The sequence below is a fragment of the Neovison vison genome, chromosome 12 (assembly GCF_020171115.1).
Source record: "Neovison vison isolate M4711 chromosome 12, ASM_NN_V1, whole genome shotgun sequence".
Taxonomy (NCBI): Eukaryota; Metazoa; Chordata; class Mammalia; order Carnivora; family Mustelidae; genus Neogale; species Neogale vison.
Window position 1 is genome coordinate 42,936,562 of NC_058102.1, and position 19,696 is coordinate 42,956,257.

At 36.9% G+C, this 19,696-nt stretch overlaps 1 protein-coding gene across 1 annotated transcript; it reads left to right on the forward strand.

Moving 5' to 3' along the window:
* Positions 1-5,683: 5,683 nt before the first annotated feature.
* KRR1 (KRR1 small subunit processome component homolog) lies at positions 5,684-19,075 on the forward strand. Its single transcript, XM_044228327.1, has 10 exons — positions 5,684-5,801; positions 8,566-8,738; positions 10,770-10,904; positions 11,081-11,206; positions 11,294-11,377; positions 12,488-12,544; positions 14,079-14,249; positions 16,427-16,504; positions 16,606-16,699; positions 18,753-19,075. Exons 1-10 carry the CDS (start codon positions 5,717-5,719, stop codon positions 18,893-18,895), a joined length of 1,146 nt encoding a protein of 381 aa, XP_044084262.1. The 5' UTR covers positions 5,684-5,716; the 3' UTR covers positions 18,896-19,075.
* Positions 19,076-19,696: the final 621 nt, after the last annotated feature.

Below are 19,696 nucleotides of genomic sequence, written 5' to 3' on the forward strand. Positions count from 1 at the left end.
AATATGCTACATGAGAGAATAATTATTATAAAAAAGGGTTACACCAAGTCGTCACAATTATAGCAGATCACCTTTTCAGTATCATGGCAAATGCCTGGAGAAATATAAATCAGCCTAGTAGATCAATTAATACATTTTAAAATCCTCACAGCAAATATGGAGTTACTACATACACACACACACACACACACTCTCTAAAATTTTTAGTTCATAATTCCTGTATCTTGTGACCGGGGCTAAGTAATTCTTTAAGTATGTGACTTATTTTAAAGAAATGGTGGCATGAGAATGAGAGATGGTGATGGGTAAAACCTGAAAAACTCTTAATCCCCTGCATAATTTGCTATACTTACTCTAGTACACATTGTGTGTTTTTGTGGCAGCACAGAAAAAACAGAGCCAACAGATGGACAGAGAGAGAGATTATTATAGAGTAAGAGCATGAATGTATCTATGATATTATTGAGGTCTTGGGTCCAGTTCCAAGGTATGTAGGCCAATAAATCCTCTTTTTTACTTGTTAGGTTAATTTTCTATTACTTGCAGTGGAAGGAATCTTGGGAAGTACACTTATATGCAAGTACTAAAGCATACTAAAACTCTAATTCTGCCTCTTCTGGAGAACTCGTAGATCAGGGAACTTGAGTGCTCATAGGATCAGATCCGGGCTTCTGAGACATTCTTCCTGTGTTGCTTTAAGGTAAGGGTCCTTAACCTAACCTGATGGCTTGATCCTCTAGAGGTTTTATGAAAGCGTGTGACAGAAAAGTGAGCATCTCATCAAACGATGGGTAAAATGATATGTTTACCCAAATATATGTGCTTTTCTGGGGAAAGAGTCCCTTAATTTCATCAAATTAGTAAAGGGACTTATATACCAAAAGAAATTAAAGTCACTAATAGATGATCAAAAGCAAAAATGTAGTGTTAAACTCTAATTTCCAGTCTCTAAGTGTATCAGATAGCTACACTTTTTAATTCGAGATTTTGAAACAATGGAGAAGCCACGTTGCCCTCTTATTAACATCATGAAATGACTTGTTTAAATATAGATCCATTAAATGTTTGAAATAAATAATCTAAAAGTTCATTTCATAAAAAAAAAATTCATTTCATCAAGGGCCATCTGTGGTTACCACTGTCTAAAGGATGGGAGAAGCATATAGATTTAACAAATGACTAGAAATCTGCTTAGAGAAGTTCAGATATTCTCCTGGTGTCATGTAAACAAATAAAAGACTATAGTTTGCTTGTTCTATTTGCATAAAATAATAATTTTCTCAGCAGTATCAATACATTTCACATGCCACTGATTAAATCTTGAATATTCATGCATGCATTAAAAAGCCTTCTGTTGCTTTGGTGGAACCTAATATCATGAAATGTGTTCCAGCTTTCCTTTAGGGAGAAGAATATTTTAATTGAAAATTAAATCAAAGCTGTTGCTTATCAATAAGAACAATCAAGAAGAGAAAGATGGGAGATTGCCTTGGAAATAGTAGGAGAGGCCCAATGAAATATTAATGTTCTGTGGGCCTGGGGCCCAGAGGGACTAATATTCAAGCAGTAATGAGTGTCTCTAGGCCTCAAGCTTCCACTGTATGTACCAGTATCATTGTTTGGGTAATGAGACCACAGGATTCCAGAATGACAGGCAAAGTTGAGAAAAATGGAGCAGGATTGTCCACCAAGGAGCTCAGCATAATAATGAACAGCCATCTGGAAACTTTGGCTTTGATACTAGGCAAGTTCTGCCCTAGGTAGGTAAAAAGTGGGAAAAAACTTTGCTTTCATTGCATGCCTGGTTTAGAATAAAGTCCTTACTAGCCTTTTAAAGTAGAATCACAGAAATTAAGTTCTGTAGATACAAGTTTCTCAACCTTGGCACTATTGACATTTTGGGGTTGGATAATTCCTTGTTTTCCAGGCTGTAAATTCTTGGGCACTCTCTCAGACTTACTGAACTATAAACTAGGAGTGGGATCACCCTCCATGTGAGTCTGAGGTTGGCTAAAGTTAAAGAAGCAATAATCTAACTCAACTCTCTCATTTTACATCTGAAGAAAAAGAGGTTGGTTAAGTATTTACACACATCATTTTCCATATCTACAGAGTTTACTAAATGGGGCCTTGAAGGAAGCAGTTGATATCCTGCAAGCATATTTTATTCCAACACCATGACACATGAAACATTTTGTTGCACAGCAAACATTCCAAGACTGGCTGAATATGTTTCTCAAATTTGGTCTTTCCTAGATTCCCAGGCTTTCTAGGCTTTCATGCAGACTTCTTTACTTTTGTTGACATTATTTTTCTAAAGATTATTATTTTTTTACCTATTTTTAAAGTCTTTGCCTACTTCCTTTTTCTTTTCTACCTTCATCCCTATGATAGCCAGACTTGTAACCTTGATGTGTAGACTTCCAAATCTTTTGTTGTATAATCACATACATATATTCACGTACATATAGTTATTATATCTAGCACATAGAACCAAGTATTTAGAACAGAACCTAAAATGCCCCAAAATATTTATTGAATGGTTTGCTTTATAAAAACGGGAATTTTTTTTTTTTTTTGAGAGGGAGAGTGAGCATGCAAGTTGGATGGGGAAGGGCAGAAGGAGAGGGAGAGTAAAAATCTTATGCAGGCTCTACACCTAGCATGGAGCTGAACTCGGGGCTCGATCTCATGACCTGAGCCAAAACTAAGAGTTTGACGCTTAATTGACTAAGCTACTAGGTGCACCCAAAATGAGATAATTATTTTTAAAATGGGATAATTATATAAATAATAACATATAACAATTTATATATGTACTGTATCTGGCTCAATGCCTTTAAGTAATATCTTCATTAGATTTAATTAGTTCTTATGAATGGTTGCATAAAATCTCACCACTGTGAAATAATATCAGTTTATTTAACTATATCTCTAATTGATAGCCAAGATGCTTTTTTTTTGCCACCATAAATAAATAATAGCTAACACCTACTGGGTATGTACCACATGTGAAGCTTTTTTTTTTTTTTAAAGATTTTATTTATTTATTTGACAGAGAGAGAGATCACAAGTAGGCAGAGAGGCAGGCAGAGAGAGAAAGAGGAGGAAGCAGGCTCCCCGCTGAGCAGAGAGCCCGATGAGGGGCTCGATCCCAGGACCCTGAGATCATGACCTGAGCCGAAGGCAGAGGCTTTAACCCACTGAGCCACCCAGGCACCTGGAAGTTTTTTTTTTTTTTTTAGCATTTTCCATGTGTAGAGTCAGAGTTAAGATTATTTTTCCTGTTATAGGAAACCGAACAGGGATGGGTGGGAAACTTGGCAACAGATAGTGGGTGTGGCTCCATAGTTCCTTCAGGGAACTACTTCTACATAGGCAGTAATTGACAGTTATACATACATTCAATGGAATGGTGCTTTACTTCTAGTTGACATCTACTAGTCATCTACTACATACATCTACTACATACATCTACTTCTAGTTGACAGTTTTCCAGGAGTGGAATTACTGTGGAAGAGTATGTCCCTATTTTATATTGCTAAGATAGTTTTGCAAAAAGGCAGTGACAGTTTGCATTTTCACCAGCAGTGTATGGGAGTACACTTTCTTCCATCAGATTATCATTTAAAAATATATGTATTTATTATTTCTTTTTCCCAGTCTAGTGGGTGAGAAGTGATATTTCACTGTTATGTTTACATGCTTTTCATACAGTAGTATGAAGTAGTATGAAGTAGTTAAGCATCATATGCTTATCAGATATTTGGATTAACTCTACTACTGCAAATCCAAAGACTGCAGAGTAGGCCTGCTGGAGACCACTGAGGAACTAATACCCTCAACTTCAAAAGCTGTGAGGCTGAAAACTCAGTCCTTCTTCCAACACATTTGTAACAACTAATCCTTTTAGTAGCCTTTCTGAAGCTGCTAACGATCAGACTGCCTGTACTTGATGTCCTGTTCACCAGGTACCTTAAAAGTACCTTAAAATAACAGTAATAAAAACCTGCTTCATAGGATTCCTGAAAACACTGAAGGAATTGCTTCTCAATTTATAACTTTCCCCAGTTGTTATTTGGTCTATTATAGGAATTTGTCATTGATTCTTTTTAAAAAATTTTTTAAAAGTAATCTCTACATGCAACCTGGGGCTTGAACTCACAACACCAAGATCAAGAGTCACATGCTCTACTGACTGAGCCTGCCAGGAGCCCCAGGATTTGTTGTTGCTTTTTGAGTAAACTGCAACAATATAGGGATGAGATCATGGCCTGCTGTTTATAAGACATACCTCTTTTTGGGGCGCCTGGATGGCTCAGTGGGTAAAAGCCTCTGCCTTCCGCTCAGATCATGATCCCAGGGATTGAGCCCCACATCGGGCTCTCTGCTTTGCGGGGAGCCTGCTTCCTCCTCTCTCTCTCTCTGCCTGCCTCTCTGCCTACCTGTGATCTCTGTCTGTTAAATAAATAAATAAAATCTTAAAAAAAAAAAAAAAGGACATACCTCTTTTTTTTGTTGTTGTTTTAAGATTTTATTTTTTTTATTTTAAGGGAGAGTGTGTGTGAGAAGGGGAAGAGCAGGGTGACAAACAGACCTGGCGCTGAGTGCAGTGCCTGACTTGAGGCTTTATCTCAGGACCCATAACCTGAGCTGAAACCAAGAGTCAGACAGTTAACTGGCTGAACCAACCAGGAGCCCGGGGTGTGTGGGGGGGGTGTCTTAACATAATCCTGTGTCTTGGGACCCTCTGTCCCTAATTAAGTCTGTTTTATATATGTACCTTATGTACATCTAAGTTTTTATAGAAGACACACAAGGGTGGATTTCACATAAACATTTCTAGTTTCACTAACCCAAGAAATAAAACGTATCAAAGACTTTCCTTAAGTGTGCTGCAGAAAATTTTAGAAATGGCAAATAGTAAGATCGGTCATCAAAAGAAGTCTCATCTTCAGTCTAACCACTTTTTGATTTTTTAGAAGTGTGAAAATTTGTAGTAGTGATGAACTTCACGTCTTGAGGTGTTTGGGAAATCTTAGGTGAGGCGAACCACCCCGAAGTGTCAGTTATTATCCTTCTGGCTTAGAACGACTTTAGGGAATTACCATCAGAAAAAAAGACTTTTAAAACTTATCTTACAAAAAATTAACAAGCTTAGAGAATTTTGTTTGTTTTAATGTTAAGAATTAGAAATGCAAATAAACTGCCGACACAACGTAGTCTAACAATAAATGGTAGCTCTGTCACTCCCTGCCGTGAACGATCATGTATTTTCGTCTTTAGACCTAGCACTTACTTGACAGTCATATAAATATTATCAATGAATGAGTGAGTGACTTCAAGGTTAGACCGCTTGCACTCTGTGGCCAAACCCTGGAGTTCGGGGTCCTAAGTAAGATATCGGGACGAGAGAAAACTACGGTAATAAGGTTTCCAGCTTGCCTATAGTCTTGGACTACCATTCCCAGCATGCAGCTAAACTCCGTGTTGCTATGTATCCTGGGAAAGAAGTCTCCAGCTCTCCATTGGCTACGCAGGAGAAGCACTTGTAGTTGTGCAAATAATGCGGACTTTAGCGTACGCGCGCACGGAGATTGCGCAGATCTCTTCTAAATTATACGGAACTCGTATTTAGTAGATAGATTTTCAGGACCAAAATCCGGTAGGATTTAAGAACAGTTCCACTTCCGGTAGCACCGGAAGCAATTCCAAGATGGCGTCCTCCTCGGTGAACGGACAAGCTATCGCGGACGGGAAAAGTGAGTTTCGTAAGAAAAAGCCGAAGCCGGAGAACCGAGGTAAGTTTGAGCGAGAACTGAAATCTGATTTTTGGATATTGAGTTACAGTTGTTTTCTTTCGCTGGCTGGGGGCTTGCAGTGCTGCCTGAGTGTGTTCTGTGAAGTTGAGTAGCTATCATTGCTGAGGATTGAGGATGATAGCCAGGCCTGCGGGACCGACTGGCAGGTATGGTGCCAGCCACGTGTTCCTAGCCGCTTTCGCTGGAGGCCTTTCATAGTAAAGATGCTGCAGAGTTTGTCTTAATGAAAAGGAAGAGCATTAAATTACGGAGGGTGCCGCAGGCCCTTACTCTCGCGGCGGTGGCTGCAAGTCGTTGACAAAATGAGAGATGGAACGGGCTAGGAGTGGGAGGTCGTTATACCTATGAGTGAGCGCTGATAATAAAGGAGTGGGACAGATAAGGAGAAGGAGCTGTCTGGCGTGTTCTTAACGCTAGTTTGTCCGTTAGTGAAATTTTGGAATATTTATCATTACTCCTTTTCGTCAAACGGCTAATATATTAGACGACACGACTCATTCTCTAATGTTCGACTGCCTTTCTTTGAAGTTGCCGTCTTTGTAGTGTGGTTTTATACATTTTTTTCAGTATGAACGACAGGAAGAGAGGATAAAGAACTAGCCCAAGACCCGAGTAGTCTTATTGGAAGCGTTAAAAACCTTGGGAAGTATTAAAGGAGTTAGGGAAGTATTAAAGGGGTTCTGTTACTTTTAATTGTGTAACGTAGCAGAGTACAGTCCATGTACAGCTTGAAGAATAAACCCCAACTGTGAGAAAGGAGCACTTAATACCGTTACGCAGAAAAAACCTCATACTCCAGACCCTCCTAGGAGCACCTCTCAGATCATAGTCTTTTCCTAGACAATACATGAGGTAACCATCCTGAATCATTTTGATCTTCTTTTCTCTGCATCATCTTTACTACCAATGCACAAAGTGGTTTGATTTTGTCAGTTTTTTACTTGTATATGAATGTAAGAGGGCTGTAGACATTGTTCTTGCTTCTTAGGCTAAGGTGTTTTTTTTTTTTTCCTTCTTGAGTCAATGATACTTGTAGCTGTAGTTTATTCTTTTCATTTGATATTGATGAGATTTCCTTTTATGAATATACACTTATTTATATTCTCATTCTACTGTTGGTGGACATTTGGATTGCTCCCATTGTTTGCTAATTATAAACAGTGCTCCTATAAACGTCTTTTTGTGTATCTCCTGGTTTGCATGTTAAGAGTTCTCTCCAGATTATGTAAATGGGATTAGATCCATGAAAGTTAGGTTATGTGCAGGTAGTGCTAAATCTCTCCCAAGTGGGGTTGTGTCAGTTTATATTTTCACTAGTGGAAATGAGTGAATGAGAATTCTCATTGCTCTACATCCACACTAGCACTTGATAAAAATCTGCATTTTGAATTTCTTTGATTTTGGTAGGTATGAAATGGTGTCTGGTGGGGGTTTTAATTGGAACTTTCTTCATTACTAACGCGTTAATGTTTTTTTTTAGCTATTTGCACTTTATTGTGAAACTCCTGTATATTTCGTTTGCTAGTTTTGTTTTTTTTTTAAATTTGTAGCTACTGAAGTGTTTAAATTGGTAGAGACTTGGTAAGATATGCATTTTAAGTAATCACAGTTGTAGAATTGGAGGTTTTTTGTTTTTTAAAGGATTTTGAGAAGTGAGTGGTGTATGAAGAGTAGCTAATTCTCTGTGATTTGAACCAGAAATAACAAAGTAGATGTGAGTATAAGACAGAGAAGCAAGTTTACCCGTGGTGGATAACATGAACTACAAAGGCCCTTTTCTCAGACTTAGTGTGCATAAGAATTTCCTGATGAGGTTATTAAAACACAGATTCTTGGGGCTCATCCCAGAGATTCAGATTTGATAGGTCTGAGTTGGAGCCCAAGAATTGCATTTTTGCCTAATTCCTACTTTATGCTGATCAGTGCAGGCCTCTGGGTCATATCTTTGAGGAGAACTCAATTAAAGCATAGCTGTTAGATTTAATCTAAAATCTGGGACCAGGAGTTTTAATAAATGAGTGGGAGATCAATTTATGACCTTGGGAGACATTTTGTTTCACTGAAAGGAGACCTAGACTGAATCACCTTTGTGTCTCCTTAGACCAGTCAGAATCTTTTTGGACTGAATGTCTTTTATAAAATTGGGAAAATAATACTGGTTCTTCCTACTACCTTTCACAGTTGTCATGATGAAGGTGTATACAGAAATAAGGCATATGAAAACTTTTTGGAACGTCTAAAACTCTACCAGTGATTGGTAACTGAAAATATACAGCAGAATATCAGTTTTTAAGCTTTATGTATGTGTGTGTGCACACAAACACAATTATATATGCATACACACACGTACACGCACACACACAGACTGCAATTCAGCAAAGTCCAAAATGTTATATTGAAAATACTCATGTAAACAAAATGGTGTTTGGATCTCTAATTCTGATAGTGTAGTGCAAGAAGGTTTTGGAGTACCCCACTCTCTGTCAGGCATATGTGAATTACTGTGAATCCAAGGAGGGTTCCTCCCCTTAAGGAACTTTGTTTTAGGAGGTGGAAGTATATACAGTTAATTTTAATACAGTGTGTTGGTAATAATGACAGAGGCATGTTCTTTGTTGAATAGTCTAAAGAGCATGGGAATTGGAATTACAAGGAACATTCTGGAAAACATGTAAATGTATGCATATAAAAAGTGTCTGAAAGAAGGGTAAAATCTTACTTGTAAGTTTCTTCCCCTCTTTAGATGAATCAGAACTCCTCACTGTTCCTGATGGTTGGAAGGAACCAGCTTTTTCCAAAGAAGACAATCCCAGAGGACTCTTGGAGGAGAGTAGTTTTGCAACTTTGTTCCCCAAATATAGGGAAGCTTACTTGAAAGAGTGCTGGCCATTGGTTCAGAAAGCCTTGAATGAACATGTATGCACATTTTATATATTTCTTTGAGATTTTCGCTCTTATACCTTTATTTTTAAATAAATATGCTCATTTTTTAAAAGTGTTAGCATAACTGGCTAATTTGGTTTCTTTGTTTTTGTTTTTAAGAAAAATCTAATTTAGAGAGAGCGCAGGAGTTCCCATGCACATGTGTGATTGGGGAGAGTGGCAGAGGGGGAGGGAGAGAGTGAATCCCAAGCGGACTCTGCTCCGAACTTCAGGTGCTGTATGGCACTCTATCTCACAACCCTGAGATCATGACCTGAGTTGAAATCAGGAGCTGGATGCTTAATCCAGCTGGTTCCCCCGGTATTTTAAACAGCCAGATAGAAGCTTTATTCTTTTTTTTTTTAAGCTTTTATTTATTTATTCGACAGAATAAGCACAGGTGGCTGTGGGGGGGCAGGAGGGGCAGCAAGAGGGACATGGAGAAGCAGGCTCCCCACTGAGCAGGGGGCCAGATGTGGGGCTTGATCCCAGAACCCTGGGATCATGACTTGAGCCAAAGGCAGACACTTAACCCACTGAGCCACCCAGGCGCCCCTGGAGTTTATTTGTATATTCCACTTATTTTTAATTTCGTGAGTAATAGATAACTTTGAAAAATTCACATACTTTTAGAATTTTAGGGATCTCATGGACTTTCTGAAACTCCCCTGTGAACTCCAGGTTTCAGGATGCCTATTCTATTCTGTACTGTGATATTGCCATGTTTCTGTATAGTTTGAGTTGAAGCATGTTCCTGGATGATTTCTTAATTGTCATCATTTTTTTTAAAGATGTTATTTACTTACTTGACAGAGACACAGTGAGAGAGGGAACACCTGCAGGTGGAGTGGGAGAGGGATAAGCAGGCTACCTGCTGAGCAGAGAGCCTGATGTGGGGCTTGATCCTAGGACCCGGGGATCATGAACTGAGCCGAAGGCACATGCTTAACACTGAGCCACCCAGGCACCCTCTTAATTTTCATTTTAAATGGAAAATGGGGATGTGGTCAGTTTTCCCCTGTATGTTGCTGCTGTCATTTTCCCTAGACGACATATTTGCTTTTGTTTTTCAAACTGTGGATTGAAACTTGTTAGTGGAGCAGGAAGTCCATTTAGTGGATATAATAAGCCTTTAAAAAAAAATGTGCCCAAAAAATAAATAAGTAGAAAGAAAGAAATAATATATCACATATGGTAAGGATAAGTTTCATTTTTATGAAACTTTTGATTCATTTATATGTGTGTATGTAGGCAGTGTGCACACACTAGTAGTGATATAAAGTGTATTCCTCAACTATGCGACTGCTCTGGAGTTGTTTGTGCCTGTTAGGTATTAGGATGGTTCAGCAAACCACAAGCTGTTTTACCTGTGTATTTTTAGACTGGACTCTTGTTAACTCATAGAGATCCATCCTTATGTTGAATTGTTCATTACTCACTACATTGAAATATTCTTCAGAGTATGCTTTTAGTCAGAAAATGACATTTTAGTTTGCTTTATTGAAATCTGGTTCTTCCTGTTAAGAGTTAATATGTAACTTTCCAGTTATTGCTTCTTTCTGAACCTGTGAGAATTTGTTTTTACTTTGTATTTAGCTAATACCAATGAGAAGAAAGTTTGCAAAAGAAAGTCCATCCCTAAGGAGCAGATGGCAGATCAGAGCTGCATCCAGTATAGGTGAACTATATGTAGCTTTACATTCTTACCCTAGGTCTTAACTGTGGCCTCATTTGTGTTGATAGAGATTTTTTAAACTGGAAGTAATCTTTATTCCAATAAGTACAAAGTATTCTAAAGCCAAGTAAGTATAAATGTTTTCAGTTGCCTGCGTTTCTTAGATGCTTCCAAGTATGAAAGTAATCAGGTGTTCATTATTTACATCAACTACTCAGCTTCAAGGAGGAAGTTGATTAAATTACAGCTTAATTTACAGTAATTAATAGTTTGATTAGGTTAAGCTCTATAATTATGTAAAATTGAATTGATTTTTAGACAGTTACGTATTTGCTCTTTCCTTTTCGCAGCATATTAATGCAACCCTGGACCTGATCGAGGGCAGTATGACGGTCTGTACAACAAAGAAGACTTTTGATCCATATATTATCATTAGAGCCAGAGACCTAATAAAACTTTTAGCAAGGAGTGTTTCATTTGAACAGGTAACTTTAGAATTAGGAAAACTTTGCTTTATTTGCATCATTAGAGATAACATATATAACACTGCATCCCTCCTTAGAGTTTTCGTTTTTCTGCTTTGATTTCATTAACCTGGGCCTTGAAAATAAATGTATTTGTAGAGCATATTAATGAAATATTTTCTTCATTTTTCTAAAAGGCAGTACGAATTCTTCAGGATGATGTTGCATGTGACATCATTAAAATAGGTTCTTTAGTGAGAAATAAAGAAAGATTTGTAAAAAGAAGACAACGCCTCATTGGTCCCAAAGGATCTACATTGAAGGTACGTTTTATCAGTGGAAAACTTAAGTGTTTTCTTCTGTCATTTAGTTTTTCATGTACTGAATTCCAATTTATTCTTCTGACACAGGCTTTGGAACTCTTAACAAACTGTTATATTATGGTTCAGGGAAACACGGTTTCAGTCATTGGACCTTTTAATGGCTTAAAAGAGGTGAGAACTATTTGCTGTCTTCCATTAATTTTTAGCAGAGAACAAATTAAGTAATTTGGTTATAATACTTCATTGGATAATACACTGTTTTAACAATTACTGTTTTTTAGAATGTGCTTTGTTTGATTTCCCATTGGTAAAAACTGTGCTTTTATTTGAGGGAATCATCACTCCTAGATCCTAACATATTATGGCCAACCTTTGGCAACTGAAGAGGTATCCATTTCCATATTAGAAGGTCTGCACATCATCCTTCTTTCCACTACAAATTTTAAATGGTTATTCAAGATTTTAGTCTGTAGTACATGTGGGAAATATGTAGTTACATGTGAACAAGTGATGAGAGAATTAAATGGTGATTTGCAGTAACCTATATAAACCAGTAGAGGTCAGATTCTGAAAATGTCTTTCGTTTAAAATAGTTGTTTTTTTTTTTGGTCTGAATTTTAATAGAATGTTTATTTAATGTATTGATGAACTTTTTTTTAACTGTGAGATTTAATGTTATGAGAAAATCTGTGTAACAGTTACAGTTTCTGTTAACTGCTTTGGTTGTCTGGATCTGGCTGCGAGGTCTTGTTTCGTTTCCAGGACCTATAATAGCAGTTCTCTTGGACCTCTTTTTCATAAGTTATCTGCCCTTTTCTCATGTGGCAATAATAACATATATATAGAATACCCTACAGTTTTGTGAAGTTAAATATTTATTATTTAATTTTCACGGAGAGCCTTGAAATAGTTTTATTTCCATACTACAAATGAGAAAGCTGGAACAGAACATTAGGTAACTTTCCCTTATCAAGTGGCATTCCCATTATTTGAGCACTTATTTTCTGACCTTAAATCTAGCTGCCTTCTCCCTAAATTCCACACTTCCAAAACGTTTTTATTTTAGTTCTGTATGTTATATTTTAGCAGTAAAGTTGAGAAACTTCATTGCATCCAAGAGAGATTGACTCTTAACGAAAGATCTAAAAGTCACTCAAAGCAATTGAAGTAACTACTATATTCATTTGGGTAGTCATTGCCCGGTTCGTTTATTAATCCCTTTCCACTTAGTTCATTAAAATCTTTGTAAGTGACTAATTCATTTTTCTTTGCAAATTTCAGGTTCGAAAAGTAGTTCTAGATACTATGAAGAATATTCATCCAATTTATAACATTAAAGTGAGTTAATTATATATTACTATAACAGTGGTTGTCAGACTTCTTTTAGCTACAGAAATATTTCCTTTCTTGAAATTAAATCTTTTACGGAAGCCAAATGCACAAAACAGATAAAGCAGAAATATTTAGGGTAAATTAGAGGTAGAGTTCAGCCCACTGAACTCTACCCGAGTCCTGTAGTTACATCCTTGGAGACTTAAGTCTCTGTGGTGTGCAGTCTGAAAACTATTGAAAGGGGATCTTATAATGTACGACATAGTTCTAAAACAAAGGAAATAAGCTTCATAGACTTGGTCGTAGATGGTAATGATCGAGTTTTCTTGAATGATAGGCCTATTACTATATTTAAAATGAGATCTTTCAGAATTGGGCTTTTTTCTATTAAATTGATCGAATATATCAGATTGTATTAAAACTCTTTTAATTTAATGCTCAAATTATAAACTTTTTGAGAGGTCTGTTATATCACTATGTGCATAGCATTCATGATTACACTTAGAAATGTAATCATGCTGTGATGAGCTATTTTGTGAGGTGTATTTTTTAAGTAGTCCACTTAAATTTGATGAAGTTACAGAGTCACTGATAGATTGGGGTGAAAGAATGGTTTTGACTTGCCGTGGGACATTAAAAATAAAAAGAGCTTGTCTTATATCTGAAGTTTGGTTTGCATCCTTTGATGTTCCATTGTGTGCAAAACTCAAATGGAGTGGGAGAAATGTGAGAATATTGGTTTTATCTGATAGGAGAATGTGTGTTTGTTTTCTTTCCCTGTGATAAAGTACTACGAAAAACTTCCTGCTTTCAGGGAACATTGCTAATTAAGAACTCTCCTGCTCCTATTAAGTTGAGTTTTAATAGTTTTAATGAACTAATGGATGAAAAGCTGAATTAGTCTCATCTCAATTCTCATCTCAATTTATTTGAACAGTTATGCATTTCTTTTTTAAAAAATTAATTTATTTTTATTTTGAGAGAGAGTGAGCATGTGCGCATGTGAGCAGGGGGAGGAAGAAGCAAACTCCCTGCTGAGCAGGGACATTCTCCCCCACCCCCAATCTGGGGCTCCATCCCAGAGTCCTGGGATCATGATCTGAGCTGAAGGCAGATACTTAACTAACTGAGCTCCCAGAAGTTCTGCATTTAATCTAAATTTCTAATGGTTTTCTCGTGCTTAATTTGAGATTACTTTTTTTTTTTTTTTTATGGAACTGTTTTGCTCCTACTGAGGAGATTAAGAACTACTTGAGGTTTTTTTTTTGTTTTGTTTTGTTTTTATATTTAATTTATTTATTTGACAGCACAAGTAAGGAGAGCAGTAGGCAGAGAGAGAAGCAAGCTCACTGCTGAGCAAGGAGCCCACTGTGGGGCTCAATCCCAGGACACTGAGATCATAACCTGAGCTGAAGGCAGATGCTTAACTGACTTAAGCCAGCCAGTGCCCCAAGAAATACTCATTTTAACTTAATTATTTATAGGAACAATAGTTAATCTTAAAAATTCTTACTTTGTTCATATATCCCCATGACTAAAGACCTTAATGATCAAACGAGAGTTGGCAAAAGATTCTGAATTAAGATCACAAAGTTGGGAAAGATTTTTGCCACAGTTCAAGCACAAGAATGTGAATAAACGCAAGGAACCAAAGAAAAAAACTGTCAAGAAAGAGTACACACCATTCCCACCACCACAACCAGAAAGTCAGGTCAGTTTTTAATGTTGAATTTCTTTATATGAGGGGGAAACCATTTTAATCTGTTTTGTTGGAAACATTATGGAGAGTAATTTAGGTAGACTGTGTGTGTGTGTGTGTGTGTGTGGACAAGTATGACATTTAACCAAAGTTAAATGTAAATAGGCTTATTTTTAGCTACGTTTGTGGGCGTGGAGAGTGGGGCCTTCACAGTAGGAGTGTAAACTATGTCTAGGTGGTTGCTGTCAGTTGTGCCCTTGTAGCCACAGTGCATGTTCTGTGGATAAAAAAGATTTAACATTTTAACCGTTAATGGTCTCACTCTGCTTTAGCATCTTTCCTGTGACTGTGTGCCATGTGACTGTTCTAGTTTTGAAATCTTAAATTCTCACGTTCGTCCTTTTTCTAAATTACAATGCTCTCATTTTATTACCTGTTTTCTGGCTTCATTCTTTTCCCCCCTCCCCAATTTCCTTTTCTCTCTTGTCCATCACTGTTTTATGTTGCCTTTTCCTTCTTTTCGTACTTGTCCAGCAAAACTGTCAAACTTGATCAGTCCTAAAATTTGACTTCTTTCCCAGAATGTGGTAAACATAGCTGGAGAAAGTCTTATCTTTGGACTAAATCCACTATTTCATGTTTCCAACTTCAGATAACTCTCTCTTCTTAATTTTTTTTTTTTAAGATTTTATTTATTTGATGGAGGGAGCACACAAGCAGGGGGAACAGCAGGCAGAGGGAGAAGCAAGCTCCCCGCTGAGCAGGGAGCCCAACATGGGGCTCATTCCCAGGACCCTGGGATCATAACCTGAGCGGAAAGCAGACCCTTAAGCCACTCAGGCACCCAGGCGCCCCTGTCCTCTTAATTCTTGAAGCAACCTCTCACTCCTAGAAGATGACATTGCTTTTTATTTTATGGAAATATTTAAGACCATCAAGTGAGAATTCCTTCAGCTTCCTTTTCTCTCACCTATAATTTTTTATTCCCACCTGAACCAATTTTTTCTTTACCTGTTCTTTGAGTTCTATCTTTGCCTGTCTCCTGAGGGGTCTTACTTTATGATTCCCTCCTTGGCTGTATCTTAAAGTCTTTGCTTTCTACTGATGCTTTGTTGTCAGCATGTAAACACATCCCTTTCAGTGTACTGTCTTCTCCACAGCCCTGTATTTGGAGTTTGAATTTCAGAAGTTTGATGAAGGGTCAGAGGGGAAAAAGAAATAATGATCATGGTGATAAAACAATGGAGATGTTTGTTCATGAGGTCTGTTCTGTAAAGGGAAGCAAACAGAGGAACTGTTTGTTGGGGGAAAGTGGATTTTACTTACGCAGCTGTCATGTCATTTCATAACACTTGCTATACATCTTATGGCCTTGTCCTGTAGTTAGGAATTATCATGTCTTTCTTCCCTATGACTAAGCTTTTTTAAATAGTGATGTCTCAGTTGACTTACTCTGCCACTTACTTGCTTCATGACTGGCAACTTATTTAGCCTATCCATGCCTCAGTTTCCCTCTACATAAAATGGAGATAATAAAAACATCTTCTGAGGACTGTTAATGAGGATTAAATGATTAGTAATTATAAAGAGCTTAGTAACTATTAAGAGTATTAAGAGTTTAACTGCCTTAGATACAATAATGTGTTAATGTAAGATAAGTCAGTTCTATCTTGATGAAAAAGCTAGTGCTTTCTCTAATTAGCTTTGAATTAGTCACCAAATCCAAACAATTCTTTTCAGTTTGCATGCCATTACTTTATTCCAAGCATTTATCTCTTCTTTCTTCTGTACCTTTGAGACGCTGCTATGGTCTCCTCATTTTCTCTCAGAAACCTGCAGTCATTTCTAAATCATAGCCCACCCTCTTCACGTGGCATTCAAGTTTCTTCAAGCTTACCCCAGATAATCTTTCCAGTTTCCTCACACCTTTGTGAATCATTGATCTTCTGTCCCATCTAGAACCACCTGCTGTGTATTTCATGAACACATCACCTTCTTTCCTACCTCCGTGCTTTTTGCTTGTATTCTCTTCAGCTTAGAGCACATCTTCTTTTTATGTCACTACCTTTATGAATTGACCATAGATTTTTGATCTCACTCTCTTTACCTCAAGGACATTGTGCCTTTCTCAGGTAATGACTTCTCATTGACCTTGTTTCTGATATAATTGTAAATACTGATTTTAACAGATTGATAAAGAATTGGCTAGTGGTGAATATTTTCTGAAGGCAAGTCAAAAGAAGCGACAGAAAATGGAAGCTATAAAGGTAAGACTGTGTAGTTCACAACGTTGATAGCACAATTCATAGAAACTTGAATTCCTACTTAACGATAAATTGTATTAACGTATTTCTTATTAATAATCCAGGCTAAACAAGCAGAAGCTCTTAGTAAGAGACAAGAGGAAAGAAACAAAGCTTTTATTCCACCTAAAGAAAAACCAGTTGTGAAACCAAAGGAAGGTAAATGCTTGTTCTCCATTTATTGGTTTAAAGTCTTGCTGAAAAGTAAACCCAATAGGGAATTTTTCTGAATCTCTTTGAGTGTTAACTAAAGACATAACTGTATCTTTCATCAGTTCTGTTGACATACCATTAATCACTAATCCTAGGGACGAGACCACTGAGGTGTTATATAATTTATTAGCAGCTAATGACTAAGAGTGTCCTGCATTGACAGTCCTCTCCTGACCTCTGATTGTACTGGAGTAGGACTCTGTTGTGAAAGCTATAAACTAGAGCAGTGAATCTTCTGTAGATTTAGAAGTAACTAAAGCAGTGAGATCGCTGAGCTCTGTTGTCATACCTCTCAGAAAGAGCTTATCAGAGGTTATGCTTTTCTTCTCTTAATGTGATCTGTGGCTTAAAGTTTTGATTCCTGTATTGTTATGATGGATTTCTGATCACCTTGGGCTAAAGGACACACTATCTTAGGACCCATTAAAAAGATAGTGTGTGGCACCTGGGTGAGCTCAGCTGGTTAAGCGGCCAATTCTTGGTTTCTGCTCAGGTCCTGATCTCGGGGTCCTGGGATTGAGCCCTGTGGCAGGCTTTGTATTCAGCCAGGAGTCCACTAGAGGATTTTCTCTCTCCCTCTGCCTCTCCCTCCTTGTGTGCTCCAAGATTTAAAAAAAAAAAAAAAAGTTTTGTGTCTTTCCTTTTCATTCCTAGCCTCATTTGATCTACCCTTTCCTCTTTTTCTTTCCCACTAGTAACACTTGTACTCTTCCTGAAATAATTTTCCAGAGTAGCCAGTGACACAGTGAGGGGAGGGAAGTCACTGGCATCATTGTACCTGACTTATTGGTTAAAACCAGATATAACATTGCTATTTTAATATCCTATATTAATTATATCAGTGTTAGTAGCTCTAAAAATAGTCTGTGTTTCAGTGTAGATCATTGCTTATGTAAAAATTTAAAATGTCATAAGCATTATAATTTCCAGTTTACTCAGCCTATGAGTTTTACTTAGGTCATTTAGTAGCCATTTTAATCTCTCTTTATAATGATTTAAAATGTAGCTATTTCATGATAGTAAAAGCTTTACATCTCTACTCAAGTTGCTGGGAAGTTCATTGGATTCTCCTATGCTCTGAATACTGCTTTTTAAATTATGAGAAAAACCTACATTTTTTTCTCCTTTTTTCTTTGTTGTTTAAGGTTTTGGCATTGATTCCATGGTTGGATTCTGTTAGGAGGATCTCCAAATACTCTCAGATCATTGTCTTTATTACCAAAACCTTGTTAAATAAAAGTACTACTAGTCATTCATTGAACTAATAATTAGAAAACTTCATTTTTAAGGCTTTTTGTTTTTTGTTTTTAAAGATTTTATTCATTTGAGAGAGAGAGCATGAACAGGGGGGAGGGACGGGGGTGAGGGAGAAGCAGACTTGCTGCTGAGCAGGGAGCCTGATGTGGGGCTTGACCCCAGAACCCTGAGATCATGACCCAACCCAAAGGCAGACACCTAACTGATTGAGCCACCCAGGTGCCCCTATTTTTAAGTTTTTATGTGTGGTATTAGATGAAGTAGAGTTTGACCTAAAGCTTAATGACTAGTTAATTAAAATTACAGAAGCTAGAAGGGCTACATTTTAATATTATTCATGAAATTTTAAGTTATTTTAATGGGCAGAATGGAAAATTGGCATATTAATGAGTACTGTTAAGTTCTAAAATATGGATAAGAATATAAGCAAAACTAATCTCAAGTACAATTTAAAGGAAAAAATTAAGTTTTAATATTGTTGAATTCAGTAATTATTTTAAAAGCTAAACTATAATGCCATTTTCATGTGTACTTTCACTAATATATTTTTAAAGTACTTTATCATTTGTTTTCTCTTAAATGTCTAACTTTAGACAGTTGTTTTTATATTTTAGGCAGGTGTTTTATATCTTAAAACATGACCTTTCACCTGTACTCTGAAATTATTGCACCAAATACATACTCTCTATGTTTTATATGGTAAAACCTAAAGAATTACATATATCATTTTTAATTTGTCTAGCTTCTACTGAAAATAAAATTGATGTGGCCGCCATCAAGGAAAAGGTTAAGAAAGCAAAGAATAAGAAACTGGGAGCTCTTTCAGCTGAAGAAGTTAAGCTTAAAATGGAAGCAGATGAAAAAAAAAAGAAGAAAAAAAAGTAACATTAAAAAGAAACCCTGGATGAGAACTCTGTAAGCTATCTCCTTTTGTAAAGGATTTTGAGATACTAGGGCATTAGTAGCCTATGTGTGAGAAGGAATACTCTGATCACATTTTTCTGAGTTTGTGTCATTCTTCAAAACAGTGTTTATATAAATATAAATATTCTTTATAAATATAAATTATTGTATTTTCTGTGTTTTTTTTAAAAGCTTTGTGCTAGAAAGTAGTATATATTCACCTTGTATATATTGTACCTAATCTGTTTTGGCATGTTTGGCCTAAACATGACTTTGGTGTAATTTTTAGGTTGTTTTCTATAAAGATTTTCCAGATGTGACTATTGTAATTATCCATCAAATCCAGTGCTTGATGCTGCTGGTTAGTCTTTTTAGATAGAATCATGTCCCAGTGTTCGGTTTTGAGTAAAATAAATGCAGACTTTGCAGTGTTCTTTCTAATGCTAACAAGTAAACATTTGGGCTTATTTCTTTTTATAATCTCATTTTACATTATGTTTAAACAACCCATAAGCAAAAAAAGCAAGGCCTCTTAAATCCCTTAATCACTCTTGTGAGTCTGGGAAAATGGTAAACCGAAGACCTCAGATTGCAAGAGAGTGGGGAAAACCAGATGTTTAGAATTGAAGCAGCATGCACAAGTTATGTAGAAATGTTTTTACTAATGAGGGCCAGTGGAGTACTTCGAATTACCTAAATCGAACACATTCATTTTGTAGTTTTAGGAGCTAAGACACACGGAGGCTGGGTACCTTACAGAAGGTCACAGCTGTGGTAGCCTGA

Bases quoted from the DNA above. Each gene is read 5' to 3' on its own strand.
- KRR1 (XM_044228327.1), top strand. From the start codon at position 5,717: ATGGCGTCCTCCTCGGTGAACGGACAAGCTATCGCGGACGGGAAAAGT. The intron at 8,739-10,769 runs GTATGCACATTT...TCCTTTTCGCAG, and splicing joins AGAAAGCCTTGAATGAACAT to CATATTAATGCAACCCTGGA. The intron at 14,250-16,426 runs GTCAGTTTTTAA...TGATTTTAACAG, and splicing joins CACCACAACCAGAAAGTCAG to ATTGATAAAGAATTGGCTAG.